This window comes from Phodopus roborovskii, unplaced genomic scaffold, assembly GCF_943737965.1.
Source record: "Phodopus roborovskii unplaced genomic scaffold, PHOROB, whole genome shotgun sequence".
Lineage (NCBI taxonomy): Eukaryota > Metazoa > Chordata > Mammalia > Rodentia > Cricetidae > Phodopus > Phodopus roborovskii.
Window position 1 is genome coordinate 55,876,232 of NW_026126511.1, and position 12,232 is coordinate 55,888,463.

General features: G+C 36.7%; 1 protein-coding gene across 1 annotated transcript in view; it reads right to left on the minus strand.

The window, feature by feature from the left end:
* Window positions 1-12,232, minus strand: part of Zmym2 (zinc finger MYM-type containing 2) — an 80,794-nt gene that overhangs the window by 8,571 nt on the left and 59,991 nt on the right. The window contains 7 exon segments of the mRNA XM_051195622.1: window positions 1,882-2,033; window positions 2,458-2,626; window positions 4,533-4,627; window positions 5,734-5,859; window positions 7,941-8,112; window positions 9,071-9,186; window positions 10,447-10,576. Of these exon segments, the coding sequence (XP_051051579.1) occupies window positions 1,882-2,033; window positions 2,458-2,626; window positions 4,533-4,627; window positions 5,734-5,859; window positions 7,941-8,112; window positions 9,071-9,186; window positions 10,447-10,576 (960 nt within the window).

Here is a 12,232-nt window from a genome sequence, read left to right on the forward strand (position 1 = left end):
AGATGGAGATTTCTGTCCTGTCAGGTCCTGCTACCCTTCAGCCCCAAATGAATGGCAGGAAGTATAGGCGGGACTACAAGGAGGAGGAGGGCAGAGAGTGAAGCCACAAGCGAGACTCCATGTAGAGACCAGGGAGATAGGATGCACCAGTGGTTCTCTGGTAAGATAAGGCCATGTAGAAATACATATTAGTAGTTATGGGTTAATAATTAAGAGAGAGCTAGCCATCAGTCAATAGTTCATAAATTAATATAAGTCTTTGTGTGTTTATTTGGGGCTAATTAGCTGTGGGACCAGGCTGGAAAGAAACTCCAACAACAAAAACTTAACTACACAAGCCACTGCTCTACTCTTTCTTACATTTATAAACATAGTGTAAAGCTTTAAAAAAATCTTACTACATTTCTACCTCTAAAATACTCAAAAGGTAAATCTAAGAATAAATTCTGGATGATGTCAAGTTTCTGTCTAGGGAGGCTAGGGAGTTGGAGAGAGAAATCTATCAGAATATACTATGAAATACTCAAAGAATGAAAACATTAAAAACAAACAATAGGCCCCCAGACTGATAGCTGGGAATCCAGCATTGGACCCACTCAGACCCCCTGAACATGGGTCTCAGTTAGAAAGCCTGAACAGTCTAAGGGACCTGTGACAGTGGAACCAGGATGTATCCCTGGTGCACAAAAGGACTCTGAGGGCACATCCCCATGGAGGGACACTCCCTTAACCTAGAGGCAGGAGGGAGGGCCTAGTCCCTACTCCAAATGACTTGACAGATTCAGAAGACCCCTCCAGGAAGGCATCACCCTACATGTGGAGTGGGGGAGGGGGATGGGAAGGAGGGAGAGACAGAGGGAGAGGAACTGGGATCGATATGTAAAGTAGGAAAAATAAATAAAAAGCAACAACAACAAACAAATCTTCAAAACTAAACAATCAAGCAACCAAAAAAACTACACGCTCATTTTTAGGATATGTTTAGAAGGTACTTTTAAGTAAAATTTTATATAAACTCTAAAACATAATGAAAATACAGACCTGGATTAAAATAAGAAAAGCCTAAAACACTCTCTTTTCCCACTGAACCCCAGGGCTCTGTTTTACACAGAAAAATAGTTGATCTTTACATTTGCATGGTCAAAAACTTTGTCTCTTGAATCAAAGGGCACATACAGTTACTTAGCATTGCTAATGTGATCTAAGTACACAAGCAACTCTAAAGCGAATTCTGTAGCTGCCTATGAATTCATTTACTTACAACTACTAAAAACTTATGACATCCCCAAACACATAATACTGTTAAAACTCCTCACAGGTGATGCATGTACTAATTCCAGAATGTAGGAGGCAGAGGCAGGTGGGTTTCTGTGGGTCCCAGGTCAGCCAGGGCTATACAGTAAGATCCTGTTTAAAACAAAAGGGGGGAGGGGCACAGCTGAGTTAAGTCAATTGTTTTTGGGTGGCGCTTTTTTTTTTTTTTTTTTTTTGGTCTTGGTACAAAATATCTAGGAAAATATTTTATATACCCTAGGTATCTTTTATATACCCCAGATATAGTGTATAAAAGGGATTAAATTCTACCTTTCTTGGTAAGTCAATAGAAATTCCAGAAACCTGAGACTGGAGAAATGTCTCACCCAAGAATACTGCTCAATAATGAAGATCAGAGTTCAAATACAGCACCCATATCAAGCAGCTCACAAACACCTGCCAAGATATCTGGCCTCTGTGGGCACTCATACACAAATGTGCGCACATACATACACACATAAATTACACAGAAACTTTTTTAAAGGTCTAGAAAATGACTCTTAAATTTTCAGAGGCACATTTATATATCTAAAAGCCCTACCATAACTTTTATATTAAAAAACTTACCTCCTGTATACCAAGGCAGAGGTAATAGATGCTGTCAGGTGCGTAATTCTCTCCATTTGGCCGTCGGATCTCATTGACAAAATGGGCTAACCCATAGTTGAGCTCAGCTGTGGTATGAGAGAGTAGATCTTCTTTTAACTTTACTGATTTAGCTAAAAAGAAATAAAATAGTCAGTAACTTATGTCTTTGCACACATGCTGAGCAGTTTATGACTGACTTTAACTCCAGCTTTAACTCTGATGCCACATACAGAATATAATCAGACATAAATAAAATTACACCCTGAGGTTGGAGAGATGACTAAGCAATTAAGAGCAATGACCCATCTTCCACAGATGGTTGATTCCCAGAACACACATGGCAGCTCACAACTGTCTGTAACTTTAGTTCCAGGGAATCCAACACCATCACTGGCCTTGGTGGGCACCCAGCATGCAGGCAAAACACTCATGCACATTAAATAATAAATCTTAAGGGGAAAACTAAATTAAATCTTAAAGAAAAATACTAAAGGTAATTAATTACAGAAACAGATTTTTAAACAGAACATGGGATAATAAAACCAAAACACTTACGCGATTTTAGCTCATCTAACACCAGAAGATCTTCATGGAGCTGCCTAGTTTTAACCCAATGTTTCCATGCATTTACACCATATGTATACTTGAAAGGAAAGCTGCATTCTGAGTTGTCAGAACTATCATCATGAGACTGGTATCCTGACACAGCTTTTCTCTTTGTTCCCTGGCAATAAAATAGCATTGTAAATCCTTCCTTTGAGTCTACATTATCCCATGAATTCTATCAAGTTATCTTTGAAGAGAAGCAACTAAAAAAGAACTGTACTTATTTGTGTTAAAATTGCCTGGTATTCTGAGCACTAATGATAGTTATCCATATTATTTCTTGAAATCTAACTCCATGAATATTTCTATACAAACCACTTTGTATAATAAAATCAGAATTAATGAAAGATAAACAATAATAATAATAGGATTCTAAATCTCAAGTTGACACTGTAGAACTTTTTAATAACTTCACCTCTTAATCCCAGCACTTGGAAGGAAGAAGCAGGCAGATCTCAGAGTTCAAGGCCAACCTGGTCTACAAAGTGACTTTCAGGATAGCCAAGGGCCACAGAGAAACCAGTGTCAAACCCTAGGGGTGGGGAGAGGGAAGATTTACTCTTGGCCAAGCAGTGATGACACACATTTGTAATCATTGCACTTGGGAGGCAGAGGCGGGCAGATCTCAAGTATAGAGGCCAGCCTGCTCTACAGAGTAAGTTCCAGGAGAGCTAGGACTACACAGAGAAACACAATCTTGAAAAAACAAGTTCCCCCTACCCCCAAGAAAAAAATTTACTCTTTACTTTGTTTTCACTGTTTCTGTTTCATTTCTTTTCTTATTAGTGCTAAGGAGCAAACCCAGGAGCTTGCACATGCTAGGCAAGCATCTGCCATTGAGTCACAACTTCAGTCCCTTACTTTTAATGTTTGGTGCTGAGGTTGGTTAGTTGGTTGGTTGGTTGGTTGTTTTGGAGAAAGGTTATCCTTATTTGACTTAGGTGGTCTCAAACTCACTATGCCCACAAGGTCATGAAGACTTAGTCCTAAGAGTTTATACTTTTAGCTTTAACATTTAATACTATGACCCATGAGTTAATAGCTGTGTATGATGTCAAATAAAAGCTTACTTTTATCCTACTATGGATTCTCCCTTTTCAGTTTTCTTCCTCTTTTGAGACATATTTGTGAAAGCCATTTTCCTACAATGTCTTTTGATCTTACCTTGTGTTGCAAGTTAGAAATCAAGTTATCTGATAGAATATTAAACAAATTTAGAATCTGTATGTGTGAATGATCAAACTACCTAACAGATATCTAGTTTTCCTTTCTTCTTGTTTTATTGTTTCATGTTATTTTGTTGCTTTTGTTTTGTTTTATGATGTGTAAAACAGTGTATCATTTATCTCAAGTTGGCCTGGAATTTCTGATCCTTTAGCTTCTAATCTTCTGCTAGAATTACAGGCATATACCATCACAGCCAGTTTATGTCATGCTGTGAATCAAATCCAGGGCTTCCTGTAAGGTAGGCAAGCATTCTACCACTGAGCAACATCTCCAGTTCCCAACATGTCTTTCTCTCTCTGTTGACATGCTTAAGAATAAATTATCCCAACAGGCAGTGGTAATGCACGACTTTAATCCCAGCACTCAGAGGCAGAGGCAGATCTCAGTGAGTTCGAGGCCAGCCTGGTCAACAAAGCAAGTTCCAGGACAGGCTCCAAAGCTACAGAGAAACCCTGTGTCAAACAATATACATACATACATACGTACGTTATATATGTACACATATATACATATACACTTTATTGATTAATCAATTCCTTCCCCCTTTCCTTTCCTTTTTGAGACAATCTTCCTGATTATAGTTATATACCACCATGCTCACTCAAGTTGATAGAGTTGAATTTCCCTTTTTTGTCAAATATTTTGTTTTGACCTTGTATTAAAATACATTTTAACATCTATCTTCCCATATTGTCAGGCCTAAGAAATCACACCAATGCATCTTTCTTTGTCTGAGATGCTAGTATAGAGATACTAAGAGTGACTACAAAACATAAAACAATTAACAAATTCTGTACCTTTTTTTTAGAACGTGGTCTGGGCTGCTCCTCATACTCTTCTCCAAAAACAGGTGGTAATAAAAACTCATTTTCCATATCAAGCTCCTCCGCAGCTGACAAATTAGAAAAAAATCTTTTATTTTAAATAAAACAGTACAGGCTTACGTTACATAAACAAATCCAATAAAGAAATAGTCACATGACATGAATGATCATCATTCAAAAATGGGGATAAGTTTGAGGTTAACACAGTCAAAGTTTGGATAAACCCTGTTCATATTCTAAAAAACCATATATGACACGTATCAATATAGAAATTTCATAGAACTATGATACCAGAAAAAGCTAACAACTAAAAATTTAGTTACAAGATCTAAAGTGACAATCCAATTTAATCCATTAAGTCTTTTTCATGAAATGCTTTACACTTCATTCGATTTAGGGATTCATAAATTGGGGGGGAAATGAAAGAACACATTCATCTCTCTCTGTTTATGGTCTGGAACTCACTTTTTAGAATCTCTAATTTGCCATCCTCCTGCCTTAGCAAGACTATAGGTATGTGTGTACTATAACATGAGACTTTGAAACACTTCTGTGCTTTTATTGAGACTGGTCCTCATAAGATCGGGTTGACCTCAGATCCTGATACATAGCAGGGGCTACCCTTTAACTCCAATTCTGCCATCGTTCAATTGTTAGACTGGGGAACTTAGCTAAACAGCCAAGAAGCAATGAAGTATGACTTTTAAAAAGCAACTCACTATATTTCTTTCCATTTGAATAACTTCCAAAAACATTAAGAAAAACATTACCAAGCTAGAAATGCTGAGAGACCTATAATCCAAGCACTAAAGAGGCTGAAGCAAGAACTGAGGTGAATGAGGCGCCAGCCCAAAACATAGAGCAAAGCCTTACCCTGACCCCTACTGACCTCTACCTTCACCCCAACACTATCAATACCTTTAATAGAAAAGAAGCAAGTATTGTATTCTTCTCTAGTATAGTATCTAAAGTTCCTGTAATGAATTAAGTTTTAGTTGGAAAAAGAAAAAGCAGGGGATATCTATGTGGAAAAGCACATCCTCCACAATTCCACACCAAAAAAAAGAAGAAAAAAAAAAGAATTATGGAGACAAAGGGCAACACTGATGATTATTTATTTTAGGTACAACTCTACAGGATGATTTAACAATGATAAAATAGTATATTTAAGTACCTCTGGGGAAATCTATTTCGATATCCAAATCTGGTTCATATGGTACATCAGGCATGTTGGACTGTATATCTGAGTCAGAGTTCTTTGTGAGATCTGAGCCAATTATGTCAGTCTCAATAATTACACCTGTAACAAGAAATAATTTTATTAGAAATCAAACTTACAAAAAACTCAGTATCTGTACTTAATTTGCCAAAGGAAAAAGTACATAGCAATCTTAATATGTAAACTACTAGAAAATTCATAACTATAACTGGAAATTTCTATGCATTCTGGCTATCCCTTTTCAAAAATTAGTAAATAAATATTATAACACTAAAACACTTTCCATGTTAGAGTGTATCTCTCCTGACACGTGTGTGTGTGTGTGTGTGTGTGTGTGTGTGTGTGTGTGTGAATAAGAAACAGAGAGGTATGTACTTGCTAGTGTGGCATGCACAATTCCACATTAGATGGGCATGAATGTATAAACCAGAGGTTGATGTGTTTTCCTTTGTTTACTGGACCCACCTTCCCTCCTTACTCTGCCCTCTCCATTCACTAAGGTTATAGGCATAACCCTTTTAAATGGGTTCTGAGGATCTGAATTGTGGTTCCCACACTTGTGTGGCAGGCACTTCACCGAATGAGCCATTTTCCACAGGTAAATATTCTTAAAAAGCAATTCTTCATCAGAAATATGAAGGTAAATAACTAAACTTTTCAAACAAACCTTTTGAATTTTGACCAAGTTTCCACACATTCCATATACACTTGTTTATAATTAACATATTTGTTTTGATCAGCTGCTTAACTTTTTGTGGTTGTATAGTTACAAATGCATTCTACCCAACATACACTGCAGAGTGATGGTAGATCTCCGGACATAAAAATAAAACGAATTCATACAAATAAATAGAACATAAAGGGCCCACAAAACATAGCCTTCCTATGAACTATTTCTGATATTGTTCCCCATTCTTTTTCCATGGAGTCTTGCTATGTTATAGAGCAGAAACACCTAGAACTCACCCTCCTTCTGTCTCAGTGTCCTGAGCACAACAAGTTAATGGGTATCTATTTGGTTTTTAATTAAAAACAAAAACCATACCACTAGATATAATCTACTAAACTTCACAGCTCCCTAACAGCACTGCAAAACCACTACTACAATCAGGCAGATTCTAACCAAAAGGTTAGAAGTGGAATATTCCAAGGAACAGAACCATCCAAAAAACACTCATATTAAATCATGCTACTATATAGCAAACAGTGTCCTAACAGAAAGTGAAATAAATTCTGATTTAGATAAAAAAAATTATATTTGATTAATGTAAGAAACAAATTAATACAGGAAATTATATAGTACAAAATAACATCTTGGAAAACTTCAAGAACTGAGTTGAAGTTCAAATCACATCCTACTATTAAAAAATGGGGAGTGAGTGGCTCAGTGATCAGAAATAGCTACTGTTGCAGAGAATCTGGGTTCAGTTCCCAGCCCCTACATGGTAACTTACCATCTTATATAACTCCAGCTCCAAAGGATACATCATCATCTTCTTACCCCCACAGGTAGCAAGCACACAAATGTTGCAACTCTCAAACACATAAATCAGCTAAAAACATTGGTTTTGTTTTGATAACTTACGTACATGTGTAGTGGTATGCAAAAACAATCTTATTTACTTAAGAGGATGAGGCTAGAGGACCTCTTGAGCCCAACAGTTTGTTGCCCAGGGCATATACCAAGATTTCATCTCAAGATAAAACAAAAATGAAACAAGTCATTTCACTGGAGATCAAGCTTAGAAATAAAGCATACCTGGCTTAAGGAAGGGTGTGTATCTCTCTTTTTAAAAATACTTATTATTGTTTTATGTGTACAGGTGTTTTGCATGTTTTGCATGCATGTATATCTGTGTACCACTTGCATGACCTATGCCTGTGAAAGCCAGAAGAGAGCATGAGAACCTCTGGAACTGGGATTACTAACAGATGTAAGTATGTGGGTGCTGGGAGCCAAACCTAGGTCTTCTGCAACAGCAAGTGATAAGCCAAAGTGTGCATCTCTTTAATATAAATTATACTTCTGTTATAATTCTTTTTCCTATTCCCGTATTAAGCTTTGCTACAGAGTATGCCTTCAAGTACTGTAATAATGACAATACCTAAAACCCGCCTCCCCCAAACCACTTATTGACAAACTATGATATAGGATGGCTCACTGTTGACGTCTGATGTCTCTGTTTTCCCCTCATCTTCAGTCACCATATCTGTCATTGTAAGCAATTCTGTATCAAGAGGATCTGTAGAAACTTTGCTTTTTAGGTCCTCAACTGAGGTGGGAATCTTATCACTGCTGTCCAATGGAGCAGGCAGAAACACAGGAACGGGCACCTAATTAACCAAAGCATTTGATATTAGGTATATTAAACAATAAACTTTAAAAAAAATTAAGGGAAAATAAGGCAAGCTCAAATGTAGTATTCTATGTATTACAGGTGATCTGTGACAAAGTGAACATTTTAAGAACCTTCACTTGGGCTGGAGAGGTGGCTCAGATATTGAGAGCACTCACTGCTCTTCCAGAGGACCTAAGTTCAATTCCCAGCAACCACATGGTGGCTCACAACAATCTTTAACGAGATCTGGTGCCCTCTTCTGGTGTTGCATACATACATGCAGGCAGAACACTGTACTATAATAAATGAATAAAACTTAAAAAAAAAAAAAACAAAAAAAAAACCTCTAGTCTATGTTTTAGTTCTAAACCTTATGCTTTCACAAAACATTTCTTTTGACGATGAATTCAAATATAAAATATAATAATATTGGCACAGCACATATACCCATCTGCTCAACTTACTCTCTGGGATGTCCATACAAACAAACAAAAAGCATCACCATGTTAACAAGAAGTTGAAAAAAAAAAAAAAAAACTAACTGTGGAAGAACAGAAAAGATAGCTTCTGTTGAGTATAAATGTCATTCTTCATATGCTCATGTGTTTGAACATTTGGTCCTCAGCTGCTGGTGCTGTTTTGGAAGGTTATAGAATAACCTTTGGAGAAAATATGGGTCACCTGAGATAGGCTTTGAGGTTTTATAACCTATAATCTTGTCTGCTTCCTAAATACAGATGCAGTAAAACCAGTAGCTCCCCCATACTCTTGCCTCTATGCCCTCCCTCCTAAATCATGAACTAAAATAAATCTCCTCTTTCGGTTAAGTCACTTTTGTCTCAGTAACTGTAAGTGATACAGCTTCACCAGTATTACCAATCTAGTAATTACAAACAAGTTTCCCAAACTGCGAGCAAACACTACAATTCCAGGGAAGGTAAAATCTCACGCACAGGAACAGGAACTGTGGTAGGGACAGGAATATTCTGGCTGTACATGTGCATAGGCACAGGGACATATACAGGTACAGGAATAGGCACTGGGACATATTCTGTCTTCCAATTCTCATCTGAAAAACAAGACATAGGCAAAAAAAAGAACATGTGCTTTTCTTTCTCTTGAGACATAATCTCACAATGTTGTACAAGCCAGCCTTGAACTCTTGGCAATTCTCCTGCCTCAACTTCCTACATCCTGGCATTACATACTATGATGACTTTTTGTTTTTATAAATTTGCTTAGTAGACCAAGCTGGCCTTAATTTCATAGAAATCCTCCTGTTTCTGCCTCTCCAGTAGGACAATTAAAAGCATAAAACCAACAAGCACGATTTTTTTTCACAATGGCTTTGTTTCTTTGCTTATTTGGTTTCATAATGAACTTAACTCGACAACAAAGGAAAATAACTTTGTACTCATTTAAAAGAAATTTCTAGCCCAATGGTGGTGGCATACACCTTTAATCCCAGCACTTGGGAGGCAGAGACAGACAGATCTCTTCAATTTGAGGGAAGCATGATCAAGAAAGCAAATTCCAGGACAGCCAGACCTGCTACACAGAGAAACTGTCTCAAAAACAAACAAACAAAAAAAAAAAAAAAAAAAACAAAAAGAGAGAAATTTCTAGTTTCTATAAGACTTAATAAACTTCAAACAGTAAAATTTTCTGTTGTTTTCTACAACACCTGTTCTAACTTAGAACAAAATCAACTTACACTTCTTTAAAAAATTGGAAAAAAAAATATGTTCTTTAAAAATAGAAGTCTATATCCAGCAGACTGTTCTGGCAGTTCCCCTCGGTATATTTACTTAACCAATTAAAATGCAGCAAACATTAAGCTGCACAGTAAACCACTCCTATAATCCCAGTACTCAGGATTGTATTCAAGGCAAAACTGTATATAGCAAGACAGAAACCCCACAAAATCAAAAGAAAACAAAGATCAAAAACAGTTAATGCTGTGGATGTAAAATAAGTATCTAAATTACTTAGTATCTCTCTAACCAGGAGGAAACAGAACTATCACTGTTATGGATCACAGATAAAATGTTTTCTCACCAGGAAACTTTTACAGAATTGTGTAGTTTTAACAAGTTATACTCTAAAGCCTTTAATCAGCTATTAACAGATGACAAATAATTTAAACAATATGCTTTATTCCCAAGGTGTTATTTAAAAAAAAAAAAAAAAAAATCACAGGTAGAATTCAATAGAAAAGCGCACAATGCTCTAACAAATCTATTCTGTACCCTTCCCTCTAGAAAAGCATGCATTTTAATTCAGTAAAGTCTAAGTAGAAGGAGGTATAATTCAAAAGTTCCTAAGTTACCTGTCTGACAAGATTTGGTCTGCATGTGAGGCTTACAGTAAGTTGCTTTTGTCATTGTTAAAGGTTTGCAGAGAATTGCTTTGTTCTTCATCTCTTTGTTTGGTGTAGGAGAAGGGGGTGGAGCTGAGCCCTACAGAGAAGCAAAGAGAAACATTTTATTTTTGTAATTTTTATAACTTCCTGGTGCCAATGGTCTGCTTTCTTTCCTCTTTTCCTCTCTCTTTCTTTTCTTTCTAGAGACAAGGTCTTACTATGTAGCTCTGGCTGGCCTGGCTCAGTATGTAGAGCAACCTGGTCTCAAACTCAAACCTATCTTTTCCTCCAGAGTTCTATAATTAAAGGCATGTGCCACCATGCCCAGCTCATTGTCCATTTTCCAAGACCTTAGGGGACTTATTTCCACAAAAAGATGGAAAGTAAAACCAAATGTTATTACTACTAATTTACCAGTCTTAATCTGGGAGAGTCAATGTGCATCTATTCTAAACAATGGTGAGCAGCAGGAATTCATTCTGCAGAGAAGTGTCACCTTCAGGAGATTCTATAAATAAGCATGTTTTAAGAAAAAAATAACAAAATAATTATCTCTTAAGTATCAATGAAATCAACTGTTAAAGAACTGACTCATTTGTATCTATTTTATGAAAAGAATTCTTACAGGTATTATGCCTAACATTACAACTTACTATACTGTACAGAGACATACTCTCTCTACTACTAATAGGTGAATTTAACTAAATACACAATACAAATTCAGTCAATCCTTAACAATTAAAGTAGATACTTTCTTTTACATGCAGTTTCCTTGAACAAAGAAGTAACCAATACAGAACATGGCTTCTAAGATGAACACAGGGCTGGATTCCTGTGAACCTCTGGTTACATTTTCATCAACTCCCCATTTGTTTTAAGAGATACACTGGCTATACATTTTTTATAAATTTTCAGTTACAGAATTTTTGTGTAATCAACTCACTGCACTGAGACTAGATCTCTCTCTGTCTCTCTCTCTCTCACACACACACACACACACACAGTACAGATACAATAATCACACATTGTATAGCACTCAAAATACAGCACTTACATATCATTTGTACAAGCATGTGTCACTAATGGCACATACGTGCTACATAGAAATCACACAGTAAGCACAAAACCATAGAAACAATTATGCACTACATAATATAAAGTTCTGAAAATACACTGAACAAAGATTCAGCATTTGAAATTTTAATTATAAACACAATAAGTTTTACTCTGATAGAGTATCAGAATCTATGATGTCATGGTATAGTAACTGACTTCATCTTTTAACTTTGATGAAATTCTTAAAAAGCAAAGGAGAGGTTAGTGGCACCAAGGCCTGTGACTTGTTGGCAGCACCAGAGATTTTTCCCTACCAAGCCAACATTGTTTCAGCTTTGTCTGGTTGGCTCATGTGCCTCCCTCCAATCTTTTAGGCATCTTGGTACAAAGCATACACACATGTGGTGCTTAACTCTGATGCTGCATTTTATGCATAAGGTCATATTTTTCCATATTATTGAGTTTTTTCAAGACACCTGTTCTATCTGTACCATCTCCTTTCATGTCAACAAAGCCTGAACAACAAATATATGGGTTTTAAAAACTATGTATCTTTAATTCATGCGTTTGAGTGTTTGCCTGTGTGTATGTGCACCATCTGCATGCCTGGTGCCTGAAGAGGTCAGAAGTGGACATCAGGTCCCCTGAAATTGCAGTTACGGATGGTTGTGACCTACCTACCACGTGGGTGCTGGGA